This window comes from Nicotiana tabacum, chromosome 20, assembly GCF_000715075.1.
Source record: "Nicotiana tabacum cultivar K326 chromosome 20, ASM71507v2, whole genome shotgun sequence".
NCBI lineage: Eukaryota > Viridiplantae > Streptophyta > Magnoliopsida > Solanales > Solanaceae > Nicotiana > Nicotiana tabacum.
This window is the reverse complement of record NC_134099.1, coordinates 63,405,457-63,421,605: the sequence shown is the minus strand read 5'-3', so window position 1 is coordinate 63,421,605 and position 16,149 is coordinate 63,405,457. Positions and strand designations below refer to the sequence as shown.

General features: G+C 39.1%; 1 protein-coding gene across 22 annotated transcripts in view; it reads right to left on the bottom strand.

Moving 5' to 3' along the window:
• Positions 1–1,308: 1,308 nt before the first annotated feature.
• The window catches only part of LOC107773572 (uncharacterized), a 72,417-nt gene continuing 57,576 nt past the window's right edge, over positions 1,309–16,149 (bottom strand). For 8 of the 22 annotated variants that reach the window (XR_012703676.1, XR_012703668.1, XR_012703675.1 and 5 more), the window contains 7 exons: positions 7,591–7,900; positions 6,718–6,857; positions 6,511–6,635; positions 6,209–6,410; positions 5,921–6,025; positions 4,334–4,385; positions 3,860–4,195 (listed from right to left, as the gene is read on the bottom strand). Coding sequence is in view for 9 of the 22 variants with exons in the window: in XM_075240664.1 (XP_075096765.1) it covers positions 5,944–6,025; positions 6,209–6,410; positions 6,511–6,635; positions 6,718–6,857; positions 7,591–7,900 (859 nt within the window). In the remaining 13 variants the exon portion in view is untranslated. Of the gene's footprint in view, positions 1,709–3,859; positions 4,386–5,555; positions 6,026–6,208; positions 6,411–6,510; positions 6,636–6,717; positions 6,858–7,590; positions 7,901–16,149 lie in introns of those variants that run through there. The other 14 variants (XM_075240669.1, XM_075240671.1, XR_012703671.1 and 11 more) reach the window with 13 other exon arrangements.

Here is a 16,149-nt window from a genome sequence, read left to right as displayed (position 1 = left end):
TGTGTAATGTTTTTTAAGAGATTTGAGCATGTTGACTATGTAACCCACTGGTACAAGAAAGAAACATACCTGAAGGTTTTTAGTTGTTACATACAACCAGTAACCAACATGGAGATGTGGCCATCAACACAGAATCCAACTGTTGAGCCTCCTGTAATTACCAAGATGCCTAGTAGACATAAGAAAAATAAAAAGAGCTCAAGATGAACCTAAAAAGAAGTTTGGTAAGAGATCAAGGAAAGGGACACCAATGACATGCTCTAATTGTAAGACAGTAGGCCATAACAAGAACGGGTGTCCTATCCTGGTAATGTATTCAATTTGTTTCTGATTGTGTCTTGTACTTTGGTTGTTTCTATATCTCATTTTATATTTTAGAAATTTCAGAAAGGACAAGGTTCTGGAACAACAGGAACCAGGAATGCTGGTGCTACTCAACCATCACAGGCTGCTCAAACAACAACTCAACAACCAGGTCCTACAAGTGATTCTGGAATTGCTAGGGCCAGAAATACTCAACCATCAGTTGTTGCAAGTGCATCTGTAAGTAATCATTTTTTACTTTAGTTAATCTGTATTAGGACTATAATTTTTAAATTACTAGATAGTATTTTATCTTACATCAGGATACTAGAAGTATGAGATCAAGAACTTCTGAGGATTATAGCTAGTGTTAGAGGAAGGCCAAGAGGTAGTGGACTTCGAGGAAGACCAAGAACTACTAGATTTGGTATATTGTTTAGTGATACAGGAACAATGATAGAAAGGGTAAGATCATTAAGGATTTGAATTTTTATTTATATATTAGTAGTTTGGGTACTAATTTAGCTTCCTATGCAGTGTGGAGCAAGAGATAGGGTACATTCTGCTCCTACAAAAGTAGTGGATGCTGGGCAAACCAATATCGATCTTGGATACAATGCACCTGGACTAAGGTGGCAAGGAAGAAATGCTAAATCACAAAGGCAACTTCAACAATAGTTGAGGAGAAGACAAACTCAAGCAAGCCTTAGCCAACCTCAAGTACATTCTTCATCTCAGCCAAGCCAGTCTCCAAGTCCAAACTTGAGCCAATCTCAGCAAAACATTAACCAATTTCAACCTTGAAGACGACTGAATGTTTGATTTTGTGATAACTTAAGTCTGTTAGTTGCAGAACATAATTTGTAGGTTAACTTAAGTCTGTTTAATTATGACTTTTCTTTTGGAACAATGTTTAAACTATTTCTGCTACTAGGCAGCAGTTCAGTGCTAATTTTGTCAACCAAGAAAGCTTATCGAACTTGGTTGTTTATATATGTGTGCTTGTTTATGTTAAAATTTCTTTTCATTTCACAAAAAATACATCATTCATTCTGTCATTATCATTGTACATAGGGTTATGAAGGCACTGATTAGTGCTAACTACACTAAGAAGAAAATTACAATTATTAGTGCAAATAAAATAACTAAAGTTACAATGATCTTTACCCTCTTCCTACGCATCTCTCTCTCTCTCTCTAATTCTTGATAACAACCCTGAAATCACTTGTTTATAGTGATCTGGAAGAGGTGGGTCAAACCACCTAAAAGAATTACAAGAATCGGCTCAACCATAGTTTGAGCACCCATAAAACCTTCTTCCTGGATTTGTTGGCTTCCAAGTGATGCAAATATGAGCTCCAACTCCACAATGACAAAATACAGGATTTTGATTCATTATCACAATCTGGAAAAAGAAAAAAATTTAAAGAAAGCTTCAGATTTTAAGAAATATGAAGGAATGAAGCTTCAAATGCATATAATAGAGGGATAATGTGTTTTACATTGAAGGAATAAGAACCCACTTAAATAGGCCCCATTTTTTACCGTTGGGCATTGGGAAGGGGGCTCTCACGCTCCTAAACATCATGGCACTCACGCAGCAGGCTGACTAGGACCAACTAACGCCACATGGGATAGGTCAACGGTCAAAATGTGTTTATTATTATAGGTTTCACGAGTTTGAGTATTTAAATGGGAAAGACCAAAGTTTGTGTATCGACTTTCAAAAGCACTACAAGTTTAAGTGGCCAGGAAGTCATTTCGCCTAAATATAAATTGATGATGTATTTTTGAGATAATGGAATTGGATAATTTTTGCTAGCCAAGTTGTTTTTATAAAATTTATATCATGAAACTGAATGTTTCTCTTTGAAGCATGCTTGTCTTTGAAGTAATGGTGCACCCATCTTCTCGAATTCCTGGATTCGCCTCTTGCTGGAAGCATTCATAAAGAGTTGAACATAACCTTATATAGTGGGGCGTATTAATCCATGGGCTTCAACTCAGATGGAAGCCATCGTGGAGAAGAGGAAATTATGGCTATGGTTACTTTTGCAAACAACCCCCTTGAAAACAAACTGTTAAATGAGGAAGTTGAACGAAAGGCAATTCACATTTTCACACGAGAATTTTATAATGTAGAAAGCTTTGTAGCAGGGAGTGGAAGTTGTAATTGCTAAAAAAGCTTTGATTGTTTCCTACTACAGTTCATCAAATTAGATAGGAGAATTAGTGTTCTCTTAGCTTCTCAAACCAGATCTATATTTGATCCAAGATAGTCCTTTTTTTTCTTTATGTATATGCAGATTAATTTAGCCACAAGGAAACCAAAGATTGGATTCTTTTATGCAATTCCATCATTTGATTTATTTTTCATCATCACTTACGGATAGAAAATATCAAAGATAAACCAACGCATGTATTGGGCACGTGCATTGCACGGGCAGGCCATTCTAGTATATATATTTGTGGAGGGAAGTGTACGATTAGCCACTAATAACACATGTATTTACTTTTAAGCTATTGTTTAAAATGTCTTCAGTCCTTAGCCACTGCTTTAATAATTTTAACTGCCCTGATGAAAATACCCTTCTGCTCGTATCCTTAACTTTTGAACTTAACTTCAGAACTTCAGGACTACATTTCCTTAACTTTTGAACTTGAAATTCTAAGTTCAGGACTTCAGGACTACATGTTCTTAACTTTTGAACTTAACTTCAGGACTTCAGGGCTACATGTCCTTAACTTTTGAACTTGAAACTCTAAGTTCAGGATTTCAGGAATACATGTCCTTAACTTTTGAACTTAACTTCAGGACTTCAGGACTACATGTCCTTAACTTTTGAACTTGGAACTCTAAGTTCAGGACTTCAGGACTACATGTCCTTAACTTTTGAACTTGTAATTCTAAGTTGAAGACTTCAAAACTACATGTCCTTAACTTTTGAACTTGGAACTAAAACCAAACAAAAATATGAAAACTATCCCATATAAATAAATAACATGGGTTAAAACAACGTTCGTTATGACTTGCAGCCGACTCTGTTCTTTCACATTCTTCTACCCAAACAAAAGCCTAAAATAATACCAAATTTCATCTCATGGATTGGGTTCGTAGTGAAGCTGTTAGTCAAGGAAGTTTTGGAAAAGTCAATTTTGCAATACCCACAAAGCAGAGTACTCAGATTCTTCCATTGATGGTAGTAAAGTCATCTTGAGTTTCCCACTCGACTACTCTCAGCAACGAGAAAAGCATATTTCCATTTGGTAAGGAATGGGTAACACTGTCTTTTCATATTAATTTTAATAGACTAGTAACTATTTTAATACCACTTTAAAAAATGACTACCCCACACAATTTTTACTACATATGCGTGTGTACGTGTCTTGCAACCCTACTATATGAACTGTACCCATTTTTATTTTTCATTATAATCCTCTAAGTCGGCAAAGTCAGTTTATTACTTTAGATTTGACCTAAACTATCTGAGTAGCTTTTCTTATTCTCTCGAGAAAAAGGCAATCCCTCTAACAAGAGAGGGTCTGAGTGGAACAAGAAATGTGAAAAATAGTTTATAGAGGCTGAAGCGATGGTTAGGGAACATAGGTGGCAACTACCAACACACACCAACTTTAAGCAAACATGGGTCTAATTTAAAATGTAATCTTGAACATATCTCGACACCGATTATTACTCTTGAGATGTGAAAGAAAAGCCAGAAACGCCTTCATAGATACACACAAATCAGAACAAAATGCAACTTTTGGTGAAGTATTGCGCTGTTTGATGAAGACGGTGGAGTTGTGTTTCATCTTTTTCTGGTGAAGATTGAATAACCATGGCCTCCTCCTTAGTCTCTTTAAGCGCTAATCCATATATAGTGAATGAAGTCTTGGGTGATGGTAGCGGAGAGGGAAATGAAATGCGGCGAAATTTATGTTAAAATGACAGAAAGGTCCTCACTTTTAATGTTTTGATAAAAACTAGTAAGGATATTTAAGTGAACCAAAATGTAGGTACGGTGCTAACCTACTATCTTCATGTATAGGTATGCGCCTGTGAGGACGCTTCAATTCAAGACCTGAAAAAGGAACCTTTTAGAGCATTTCTGCATCATATATCTGCACCCACTCGCAAATTATTCAAAGGAATACCAGACCCTTTGAATTTCAGGGAGCCACAGAATGTTAAACATAAAACAAAATAACTCACTGAGCAATATAACACGAAAGAGGCAAGAGTACGTAAAAGCTTCGAAAGAGCATAAACTATGGAAGAAATGCACTCTATGGATCAATAGTCCAGGTTTTCAAAAAGGGAAATTTGCATAAATATACAGCCCAACATAACACATTGCATCCATGTAGCTATATTTTTCAGTTTAAACTTGCATATATTTTTTCTCCAACAATATTTTACACTCTTGTACATTATTATAGAATATTTATACACCTATATAAGCAATATATCCACCATGTATAAAAGTATATAACAGTGTATAAACATGTTTCAACCCTATACAAAAGTGTATACCATTGTATAAACGTCTAGGATTTTCAGTTGCAATTCTTGTCCAAACTAAAAAAAAGAAAATCTCCACCAAATGACTTCAAATTTTATAGGCAATATCCTTATTTCCAACAAATCTAAACAACACCCACTTCAAATTTTTCACACAAGTTAGATCCACAATTCAAATCCACTTCTTTAAGCTTGTTCAACAATGGTGGAGGTACCTTTCTAATCTAATTTTCACCATCCAAATCTTACAAAATCAATACTCTAACCACGATTTGAGCTCCAAACACTATAATATAATGAACTTTACAAAAATTTCTAAATCATATAAATGTCCAAAATTGAGAATATAAAACATTTCTAATGATGTAAATATAGTAGTAAGACTTTCTTAATTACTCTCTTCTTTTTCAAGTAGTTTGGGGGTTGTCGAGAAGTATATTCAGTTTTAGGTGAAGAGAGGATGAAGAAACAGGGAGAAGAGAGAACAAAGGAGACATCGATGCATTCCGTTTCTATTTTTGTAATTTTTTAAATACATGTACAAGTTGGCATGTTTGTAAAGATGCGAACTACCTGCACCTGCACAGGAAGATCCTATGAAGCTATAATGTTCCCAGAGATTGACTTTGGGCCTTTCCTGCGCAGCTTAGGTGGAATTCTTTTCTTGTCCAATAAAAAATTTAATATAAGAAAATACTTGCCACTTTCACCTTATAGAAACAAGCTATAATTGTAATTGTGAATTAAAATATTTTTATGAGGTTAAAAAAAAAAACTGAGGATTTTGATGTGTAAATTTGGGCTTAAATTGGTAAGGAAAGCAGCCCACATGTACTTTCCTAGTAATAGCTTCTTTCCAAAATCTGCTAGAATAAGGACACCACCTAATCGAGTTATAGGAAAAAGATACATACAATAATGTACAAGAATGTTTCTCGGTTTCGACACCAACCGTGTTTTCTCGAGTTCTTCATTTTGGCTTAATGCACAAAGATATACATTATGAAACACCAAAAATTGGAGAAAGACCAAAAATTTCCTCATATAATAGACTCGTATGGACAAATTAGGAGCCAACTGTGAGAAAATGCCAACCTTTTCTGTTTCTTTCAAATTGCTCAAGTAGACTTCTGTAGTCCCAACTCAACTATGATGTGTCTCAGCAATACTTGCACCAACTCTCTCACTCTGGCTTCCCTGCTAATAAAGATTTACCTCATATTAGATTTCTAATTCTTGATTTTTTTTAAAATGAACAGAAAGGAAGAGTCAAAAGTTCACTATGAAATAACCACGATATGTTATAGCTCCGTTAAACAAAAGATGCCCAGACACAGAATCAAGAGTTCGACCACATCCTCTTTCGTCATTTCACAAGCTTACCTTGATATGACAAGTTCACAGAAGGATGGGAAAAGAACAAGTAAATGCGTGCGCCTTGCTTGATTCTCTCCTGTGAGGCCTTCTTTTAAGTATGGATGTAAATTAAGTTGGGATACAGTGTCTGAATGAACCACAAGAAGTGCAAGCTCTTGGAGGACAAAGATAACTTCTTCCACACGTGCTGCTGGCAATGGATTTTCTCCTGAATAGTGGTTGTATGATTTAAGAAATAAGCTGAAGAAAACAAGAATAACAAACATGAAAGCATTTAAAATCCCTTTCAACATAACTAGATCACCCACCTAATCTGCTCCCATCCATCAAGAACCTTCCCAGAATGAACTCACATCTGGTCATTAATAATTTTATTGAGATATTGCTAACTTCACATCTAGTTGAAGTCCATTCACCAGTTCCATGGCTGAAACTAAGTGAAATGAGTGTGAAATGGCAATCACCGCAAACATGGAAAACAGGTAAGGTAGTGTCAATTAAAAGGTACTATATACCTGCACAGAAGAAACAGCTTCTGCAAACAGGTCAGGGAGAACCTGCTACAATGTGAAGGCATCAGTTCGACAGTCTCAAGCGGCAAGGAACATGTACGTGATGCACACCGATCCAGAGTGGTGATTAGACGTTCCAGAATCTGCAAAATTGGCATGATCAGCGTTATGCTTGATCTAGAAGTTTACTCCTACAGTGCATCATTAGAAAATATGAATGCAAACGGACATACTACTTTAAGTGGCAATGGAAAAATAACTCTGTTATAGTAAGCAATAAGTCTGAGCTGTAAAACTGGATAAATATCATATTTTATCATCTGCTGAACTTCTCAAGCCACACAGTCTGGGCTATTAATTCACAGCAGATTTCTATATCTAATCCTGCAAAAGGCCATGAATAATTCCTATAATCTCACATTTATCGACCAGAGCTGTGTCACCTGACATACATGATCTTTTCCCCTAACCTATTTTCGAGGATTCAGTTACCTGCAGAGGTAGCTGTTGTTAAATCATTTATACAAACAAGGGCCCCAAAAAGATGTTATAAAAAACCAAAAATGGGCATACTTATAAAAAAAAATCATTGGCCAATGCCTAGTGGCACGCAATAGATTGAGATAAAACCATGATAGATAGCATTTAATTCCTTCTCAAAGAAGAGTGGACATGAAAGATCTACACCATTTGGAACTTATGAAACACATAAGCACATCTTGCATACAGAAGTTCCAAAAATGTTCGAAGTTCATTAGCATGGAAGGTACCAGTGGTCCAAAATGAAGTGTTTGTCGGAGATGACTAAATATGTGCAGCTGTAAAGTGAAAGAACTAGAGTGAGAATATCTAAAAAGATTAGGATTGGAACGTTACGTCAAGAGGTGCATCAGTCTGTGATTTGAGAATTTTGTCTCCAAGAATATCCAAGAGATTCATCTCAAGAGACTCATCAGCACTGTCTACCGTCACTGAAAGTGCACGACCACAGTAGCCTATTAGAAATATCTCAAAAATGTCAGCAACTTCTTTCCAAATACGCATTCTTGCAGGTCTGGTAATAGTCAACTCTGGCCCTGCTTTCTCTGTCAGTTTTTTGACATCATCGAGCAGAATGCGAATAAAACCTTCAACTGCTAGTCTCCAAAGTGAGCCATCAGGATTGTCTCTTCTTGTTATCATACATCTAGTGAAGAAAATTAGAACTCAATCAATTAGAACTCAATCAATGAGAAGCTCCAAATTCTTGGAGTATATTGATCACCTTGAAAGATGAACACAATCAATAAAAGGAGTACAAGTAATTCAAACTCTGATCAATCCAGAAAGATTTATGTATCATTGACATGTAAGCAGACACATATTAGCCAAAAGAAAAAAAAATTACAAAAGAAGCCTACAGATTCATGCAAGTGACGAGAAAGGATTATTTCAAAAGGAGATTATTTTTTATTTTGATCATAATTTATGACAGTCTTCCCAAGCAATTTGGTATGATTAACTGAAGAGAACATGAGAATGGATAATAAGCTCCTTTTTTTCCCAACTTCGTAACAAGGTTGTATTATAAGGTTTTTTTTACCCAACTTCATAACAAGGTTGCAATATCTTGGATTCCCTAGTCAGCTCTTAAAATAGATTCCCTGTCACAAGAACGGTGTTGTCAAAGGCGCGCTTAAGGCCTGAAGCGAGGCTCAAAACATGTCGAGTGCTTTGCCTTGCTTTGGGGGCGCTTCTATGTCACATCAAGACTCTAAGGCATACTTTTCCTTACCGATGCGTGTAATCTTGAAAAGGCGACACTAAACAACTGATATTTCATTTTATCGTAATTTTTTTTGAAAAAGGTTTTTTATCGTAATTATTTTTCAATTTTTTTCTGTATATGTGTTATTCATGCTTATAATTATTGGTCTTGGACTATATATATATATATATATATACACTTTTTCTCCCGTTGCGCCTTTTTTCATTAAAGCCCACGCTTTATTTGCACTTAAAGCCCCAATAGACATTAGAGCTTTTTTACGCTTTTCGCCTTTGATAACACTACACAAGAATACACTTCAGAGTACCATTTTTAATCAAACACTATGGAGCTGTCACGCAGGGTTATTCTGGGGGTCATAAAGGAAACTGGTCGTGGAATGGAGAGGTCCAAGATAAGGTGGACGCCAAGAAAGCGGCTTATTTGAAGCTTGTGGAGAGTATAGACGAGGAGGATAAAAAGACATATCGGGAGTATTATAAGAAGGCAAAGAAAGAGGCGAAGTTAGCAGTTACGACGGCCAAGACTGCAGCGTTTGGACGTTTGTACGAGGAACTCGGGGGCAAGGTCGGGGACAAAAAGCTCTTCCGGTTGGCCAAAATGAGGAAGAGAAAGGCCCAAGACTTGGACCGAGTGAAATGCATCAAGACGAAGATGGCAAAGTATTTGAAAATGTTGGTTTATGTTTAGTCAACAATGGCATGCTGAAAATGGCATGCTGAAATGCATCAAGACGAAGATGGCAAAGTATTTGAAAATGTTGGTTTATGTTTAGTCAACAATGGCATGCTGAAAATGTTGGTTTATGTTTAGTCAATAATGGCATGCCAATTGGAAGAGTTGGTGGAAAGAGTTGGTGTGGATGCTAGGAGGAAGCTTCCTCCTTTGATGTCACCCATGACATCATGTCACCCATGACATCAAGAGGAGGTAGTTTGATGTCACCAATGACATCAAGAGGAGGTCTTTACCTCTATAAATAGATGCACTCCTTCACTTGTAGAAATCATCCCAAAATAATACAATACATTGTAGTGAGTAGAGAGTTAAGAGAGAAATTCTCTTAAGTGTAATTGGGAAATCTCCCCTTCCTTTGTTAATATTAAAAAGGGCAATTGTTCTCTGGTGGACGTAGGATTATTTTGATCCGAACCACGTTAAATCTTGTGTTCTTTCTTTTACGTTTCCGCTAACAATTGGTATCAGAGCGACAGGATTCTTTAACGATCCAAGGAGAAAGAACAAGCAAATATGAGTTCCATGAAGTTTGAAATTGATAGATTCAATGGACGCAACAACTTCAATATCTGGAAGATCCAGATGATGGCGTTACTGCGGAGGGAAGGTTCAATCCATGCTATTGACGGAAAGTATCCTACGGATATATCAGCTCCCGACAAGGAGAAGATTGAAGGGGATGCATTGAGTGCAATCCAACTATCCCTTGCACCTAACGTGCTTTGTGAAGTGAGTACGGGTACCGAAGAGACGGCCAAACAGTTGTGGGAAAAGCTAGAAGGGCTATACCAAGACCGATCAGTGACAACAAGAATGTTGTTACAACGGCGTCTTCACACATTTAAGATGGGGTCAGGTACTTCGTTACAAGATCATTTAGATGCGTTTAATAAACTTGTCATGGACTTACAGATTGCAGGAATTAAAAGGAGGAGGAGACGCTTGCATGTGCTTTGCTATTTTCATTGACTTCAGGATATCGTGATATTGAGAATTCAATGATGTATAGCAAGGAGCCTATCAAGCTTGAGCAAGTGCGGCAGGCACTTAACTCTAGTGATGTGCGGAGGCACATTGAAGGAGATAGAGATGACCAGGCAAGTGGCCTCTTTGTAAGAGGCCGGACTAGCCAACAGGGAAAGACCAAATCAAAGCACAAATCAAAGTCTCGTGTGAACAAGAAGAATACAGAGTGTTGGGGTTGTGGCAAGAAGGGGCACTTTGAACGAGATTGCCCAATGTCAAAGTCCAAGGAAAAGGCGAGTGCATCTACAGTTGAACAGGTACATAATTTTGATAATGATTATGTACTAACAACATCGTGTAATAATAATAGTAGTTATGAAAACAAATGGGTGTTAGACTCTGCTTGTACTCTGCATATGACGTTCCGAAAAGACTGGTTTAGCAGCTACGAGAAAAGTGGAGGAACCGTAGTAATGGGCAATAATGCAACTTGTGCAATAGTTGGCATTGGCTCAGTTCGGGTTCGCTGCCATGATGGAATCGTGAGGACTATTACACAAGTCCGTCATGTTCCTGATCTGAAGAAGAATTTGATCTCCTTGGGTACTCTGGATGAACAAGGCTACAGGTACATGAGCGAAGCAGGAACTATGAAGGTGACTAAAGGTTCTTTAGTCATGCTGAAAGGCAAGCTGGAGAACGGCCTTTACACATTGGCCGGAAGCACCATTGTTGGCTCTGCAAATGCATCTACAGTGCAGTTATCTAATGATGACAAGGCAAGACTATGGCACATGAGACTAGGTCATATGAGCGCACGTGGACTGGAGATGTTGAGCAATCGTAAACTTTTGGAAGGTGAGAAGATCAGCACGCTTGACTTCTGTGAGCACTGCGTTCTAGGGAAGCAGAAGAAGGTCAGCTTCAGCACTGGCAAACACAAGACAAGAGGAGTGCTAGACTACATCCATTCAGATTTATGGGGTCCTTCTAAACTTCCATCGAAGGGCGGAAAGAGCATTTAAAGAGTGGAAGATTTTGATTGAAAATCAAATGGAGCGGAAAATCAAGTATCTTCGCACAGACAATGGCTTGGAGTTTTGCAATGAAGAGTTTAATGAATTCTGCAAGGTTCATGGGATCTCAAGACATAGGACTGTCAGGCATACCCCACAGCAGAATGGAGTTGCCGAGAGAATGAACAGAACTCTTCTTGAAAAGGCTCGTTGTATGCTCCTACAAGCCAAAATGTCCAAAGTATTTTGGGCTGAAGCAGTTCACACTGTTGCTCATATTGTCAATCGATCTCCAGCATCGGCAATTGACTTTAAGACTCCGAATGAGGTATGGTCAGGTGAACCCTCTAACTATTCATACTTACGAGTATTTGGGTGTCCAGCTTATTATCACGTTAATGAAGGAAAGCTTGAACCAAGGGCTAAGAAGGCCATATTCGTAGGGTATGTGGATGGAGTAAAAGGGTACAAACTTTGGTGTTTGTCTTTACTCAAATTTATAGTTAGTAGAGATGTCACCTTCGATGAATCCTCTATACTTGATCCCCGTAAAGTTTCCGTGGAGTTTTCAGGAAACAAGAACAACGAGCAGGTGGAGCTTCCGGTGGAGCTTGCCAAGGAAAAGGATCAAGAGACTCAGGTTAAAGATGAGTCAGAAGATGTAGGCGTTGAAGAACTTGCTGTCAATGAACCATACACAATTGCGAAGGGAGGGAGAAGAGGCAGACACGAGAACCGGAACGCCTTATAAATCAAGCAAACTTGATTGCATATGCGTTCGTAGCTGCACAAGAAGAGATTAAAGATCTGGAGCCCTCCTCGTATATTGAAGCAACTTCTTGCAAGGATGCCGCACAATGACGGTTAGCCATGACTGAAGAGATGGAGTCTCTTCACAAGAATCAGACATGGGTCTTAGTGAAAAGACAAAAGGGGAAGAGGACAGTTGGATGCAAGTGGGTCTACCGAAAGAAAGAGGGAATTCCTGAAGTGGAAGATGCTAGGTTCAAGGCGAGATTGGTTGCAAAAGGTTTCAGCCAAAAGGAGGGAATTGACTACAATGAGATTTTCTCTCCGGTCGTGAAGCATAGCTCAATTCGCGTGCTACTAGCATTGGTTGCACAATTTGACTTGGAGCTTCAACAGCTTGATGTCAAAACTGCTTTCTTACACGGTGATCTAGAAGAGACAATCTATATGGATCAACCTGAAGGTTTCCTAGCTGAGGGAAAAGAAGATCACGTATGCCAACTAAAGAAGTCTTTGTATGGTTTGAAGCAATCCCCTAGACAGTGGTACAAGAGGTTTGATGCATTCATGACTACACATGAATTCTCAAGGAGTGCATTTGATAGTTGTGTGTATCACAAGAAGATGTCTGGTAACTCAATGATTTATTTACTGTTGTATGTTGATGATATGCTTATTGCTGCTAACAACATTACAGAGATAAATGCTTTGAAGAAACTATTGAGTAAGGAATTTGACAAGAAGGATTTAGGAGCTGCAAAGAAAATCCTTGGTATGGAGATTTCAAGAGAAGACGATGTTGTACATCTTTCTCAGAAGAGGTATATTGAAAGGGTTCTCGAGAGATTCAATATGCAAAAGTGCAAGCCTGTAAGTACACCATTAGCTCCTCATTTTAAACTTTCAGAGTCACAAATGCCTCAGTCTGAGGATGAGGTGGAGCATATGTCAAAGATTCCTTATGCCAGTGCAGTTGGTAGTATTATGTATGCTATGGTATGCACACGTCCAGATATTGCTCAATCTGTAAGTGTGGTAAGTAGATACATGTCCAACCCAGGAAAGAGGCATTGGGAAGTTGTCAAGTGGATATTGAGATATCTCAAAGGAGCTTCTGGTGTTGGTCTTACCTTTCGAAAAAGTGGTACAGGTATTTCAATTCTCGGTTATGTGGATTCTGACTATGCAGGAGATCTTGACAGAAGAAGGTCCACAACTGGATACATCTTTACCCTCGTTGGCAGTGCCGTCAGTTGGAAGTCGACTTTGCAGTCGATTGTCGCTTTGTCTACGACAGAAGCAGAATACATGGCAGCAGCGGAGGCGGTAAAGGAAGCTATCTGGTTGAAAAGTTTAGTAGCGGAATTGAGTTTGGTTCAGCTGGAATCAACTCTTAGATGTGATAGTCAGAGTGCTATTCATCTAATGAAAAATCAGAGATTTCATGAGCGCACTAAACACATTGATGTCAGATTTCATTTTATTCGAGATGTTATTGATGAGGGAACTATCAAGGTCGTGAAGGTTATCACAGACGATAATGCTGCAGACATGTTGACCAAGATAGTCCCGCTCGCTAAGTTTGCACACTGCAAGGACTTGGCGGGGGTGTGCATCAACTGATGCAACTCCGAAGAGAACAGTTGCTAGGTGGAGGTGGTATGTTCAACAATGGTTTGATTCTTCTTGTTTCTTACAACGGGGTTGCCCAGTAAGCTTAGAAGTTTTGGCCAGAGTTGTTCACACGCTCGAAACGCAAACCAAGGTGGAGATTGAAAATGTTGGTTTATGTTTAGTCAACAATGGCATGCTGAAAATGTTGGTTTATGTTTAGTCAACAATGACATGCCAATTGGAAGAGTTGGTGGAAAGAGTTGGTGTGGATGCTAGGAGGAAGCTTCCTCCTTTGATGTCACCCATGACATCAAGAGGAGGTAGTTTGATGTCACCAATGACATCAAGAGGAGGTCTTTACCTCTATAAATAGATGCACTCCTTCACTTGTAGAAATCATCCCAAAATAATACAATACATTGTAGTGAGTAGAGAGTTAAGAGAGAAATTCTCTTAAGTGTAATTGGGAAATCTCCCCTTCCTTTGTTAATATTAAAAAGGGCAATTGTTCTCTGGTGGACGTAGGATTATTTTGATCCGAACCACGTTAAATCTTGTGTTCTTTCTTTTACGTTTCCGCTAACAGTATTGATAGACGAGGCACATATTAAACGAAAATGGCAAGCATACTTCCATAAATTGTTGAACGAGGGGAACAGAAGCATCGTGCTAGGTGAGTTGGAGCACTTTGAGAGTCAACGTGATTGTAGCGTGCTCGGGACCTCGTACGAACAAACTAACAAGTCCCATAACATAGCACGGACCTACTCGAGGCCTCAAATCACGCATAACAACATCGAAACGACGAAACGCACCTCAAATCAACCTTAATGAACTTTCGAACTTTTGACGTCAAAAAACTCGCGCAGAAACATATCAAATCAGAATGAACTCAAATTTTGCACACAAGTCCTAATACATCATGTGGAGATACTCGTACCCTCAAACTACCGAGCGAAGTGCAAATGCTCAAAACGACCGGTCGGGTCGTTACATTTCACCCTGTAAATTCTATTTTGTACTATTTAATTAATGGAAATTATGACTTCAAGTAATAAAATGAGTATTGATGGACGAGACACATATTAAACGAAGATGGCAAGCATACTTCCATAATTTGTTGAACGAGGATGGGAACAAAAGCATCATGTTGGGTGAGCTGGAGCACTCCGAGAGTCGGCGTGATTTTGGGTATTATAGGCGTATTAAGGCAGAAGAGGTGGAGAGGGCGATGTGTAAGATGAGCAGGGGCAGAGCGGCGGGACCAGACAAAATCCCGGTGGAATTCCGGAAGAATACGGGCCGAGCTGGCTTGGAGTGGCTTACTAAGTTGTTTAATGTTATTTTTAAGACAAAAAGGATGCCCGAATAATGGAGGTAGAGTACGATGGTTCCATTGTACAAGAACAAGGGCGATACAAAATTGCAACAACTACAGGGGTATAACACTGTGGAGCCACACTATGAAAGTTTGGGAGAGGGTGGTGGAAGCCAGGGTGAGGAGGACCGTGTCTATTTCCGAAAACTAATTCGGATTCATGTCGGGGTGATCGACGACGAAAGCTATCCATTTGGTGAGGAGACTAGTGGAGCAGTATATGGAGAGTAAGAACTTGCATATGGTGTTCATTGACCTTGAAAAAGAGTATGATAAAGTCCCGAGGGAGATTCTATAGAGGTGCTCGGAGGTTAAAGGCGTCCCAGTAGCGTACACTAGTTGATTAAGGATATGTACGAGAGTGTTAAGACTCAGGGTAGGACTGTGGAAGGAGACTCGAAAAACTTTCCGGTTACAATGGGGCTGCACCAGGGATCGGCTCTTAGCCCGTTCCTATTTGCCTTTGCGATGAATGTGCTGACGCGGCACATCCAAAGGGAGGTGCCTTGGTGCATGTTGTTTGCAGATGATATAGTGTTGATAGACGAGCCTCGAGGCGGGGTTAACGCGAGGTTGGAGGTTTGGAGACTGACCTTGGAGTCTAAAGGTTTCAAGTTGAACAGGACCAAAATGGAGCACTTGGAGTGCAAATTCAGTGGCGGGACCCTTGAAGCTGACGTGGATGTGAAGCTCGATACTTAAAGGTTTGGAGACTGACCTTGGAGTCTAAAGGTTTCAAGTTGAACATGACCAAAATTGAGCACTTGGAGTGCAAATTCAGTGGCGGGACCCTTGAAGCTGACGCGGATGTGAAGCTCGATACTCAAGTCATCCTCAAGAGAAAAGTAGTTTCAAGTATCTCGGATCTATTATACAGGGTAACAAGGAGATTGACGAGGATGTCACACATCGTATTGGAGCGGGATGGATGAAATGAAGGCTTGCTTCCGGTGTTCTTTGCGATAAAAATGTGTCGTCAAAACTTAATGGTAAATTTTACATAGTGGTGGTTCGACCTACCCTGCTATATGGGGCAGAGTGTAGGCCAGTCAAGAGCTCCCATGTGTAGAAGATGAAAGTAGTAGAAATGAGGATGTTGAGATGGATGTGTGGGTGTACCAGGAGGGATAAGATTAGGAATAAAGTTATTTGGGACAAAGTGGGAGTGGCCTCTGTGAAGGACAAGATGCGGGAGTCGAGGCTGA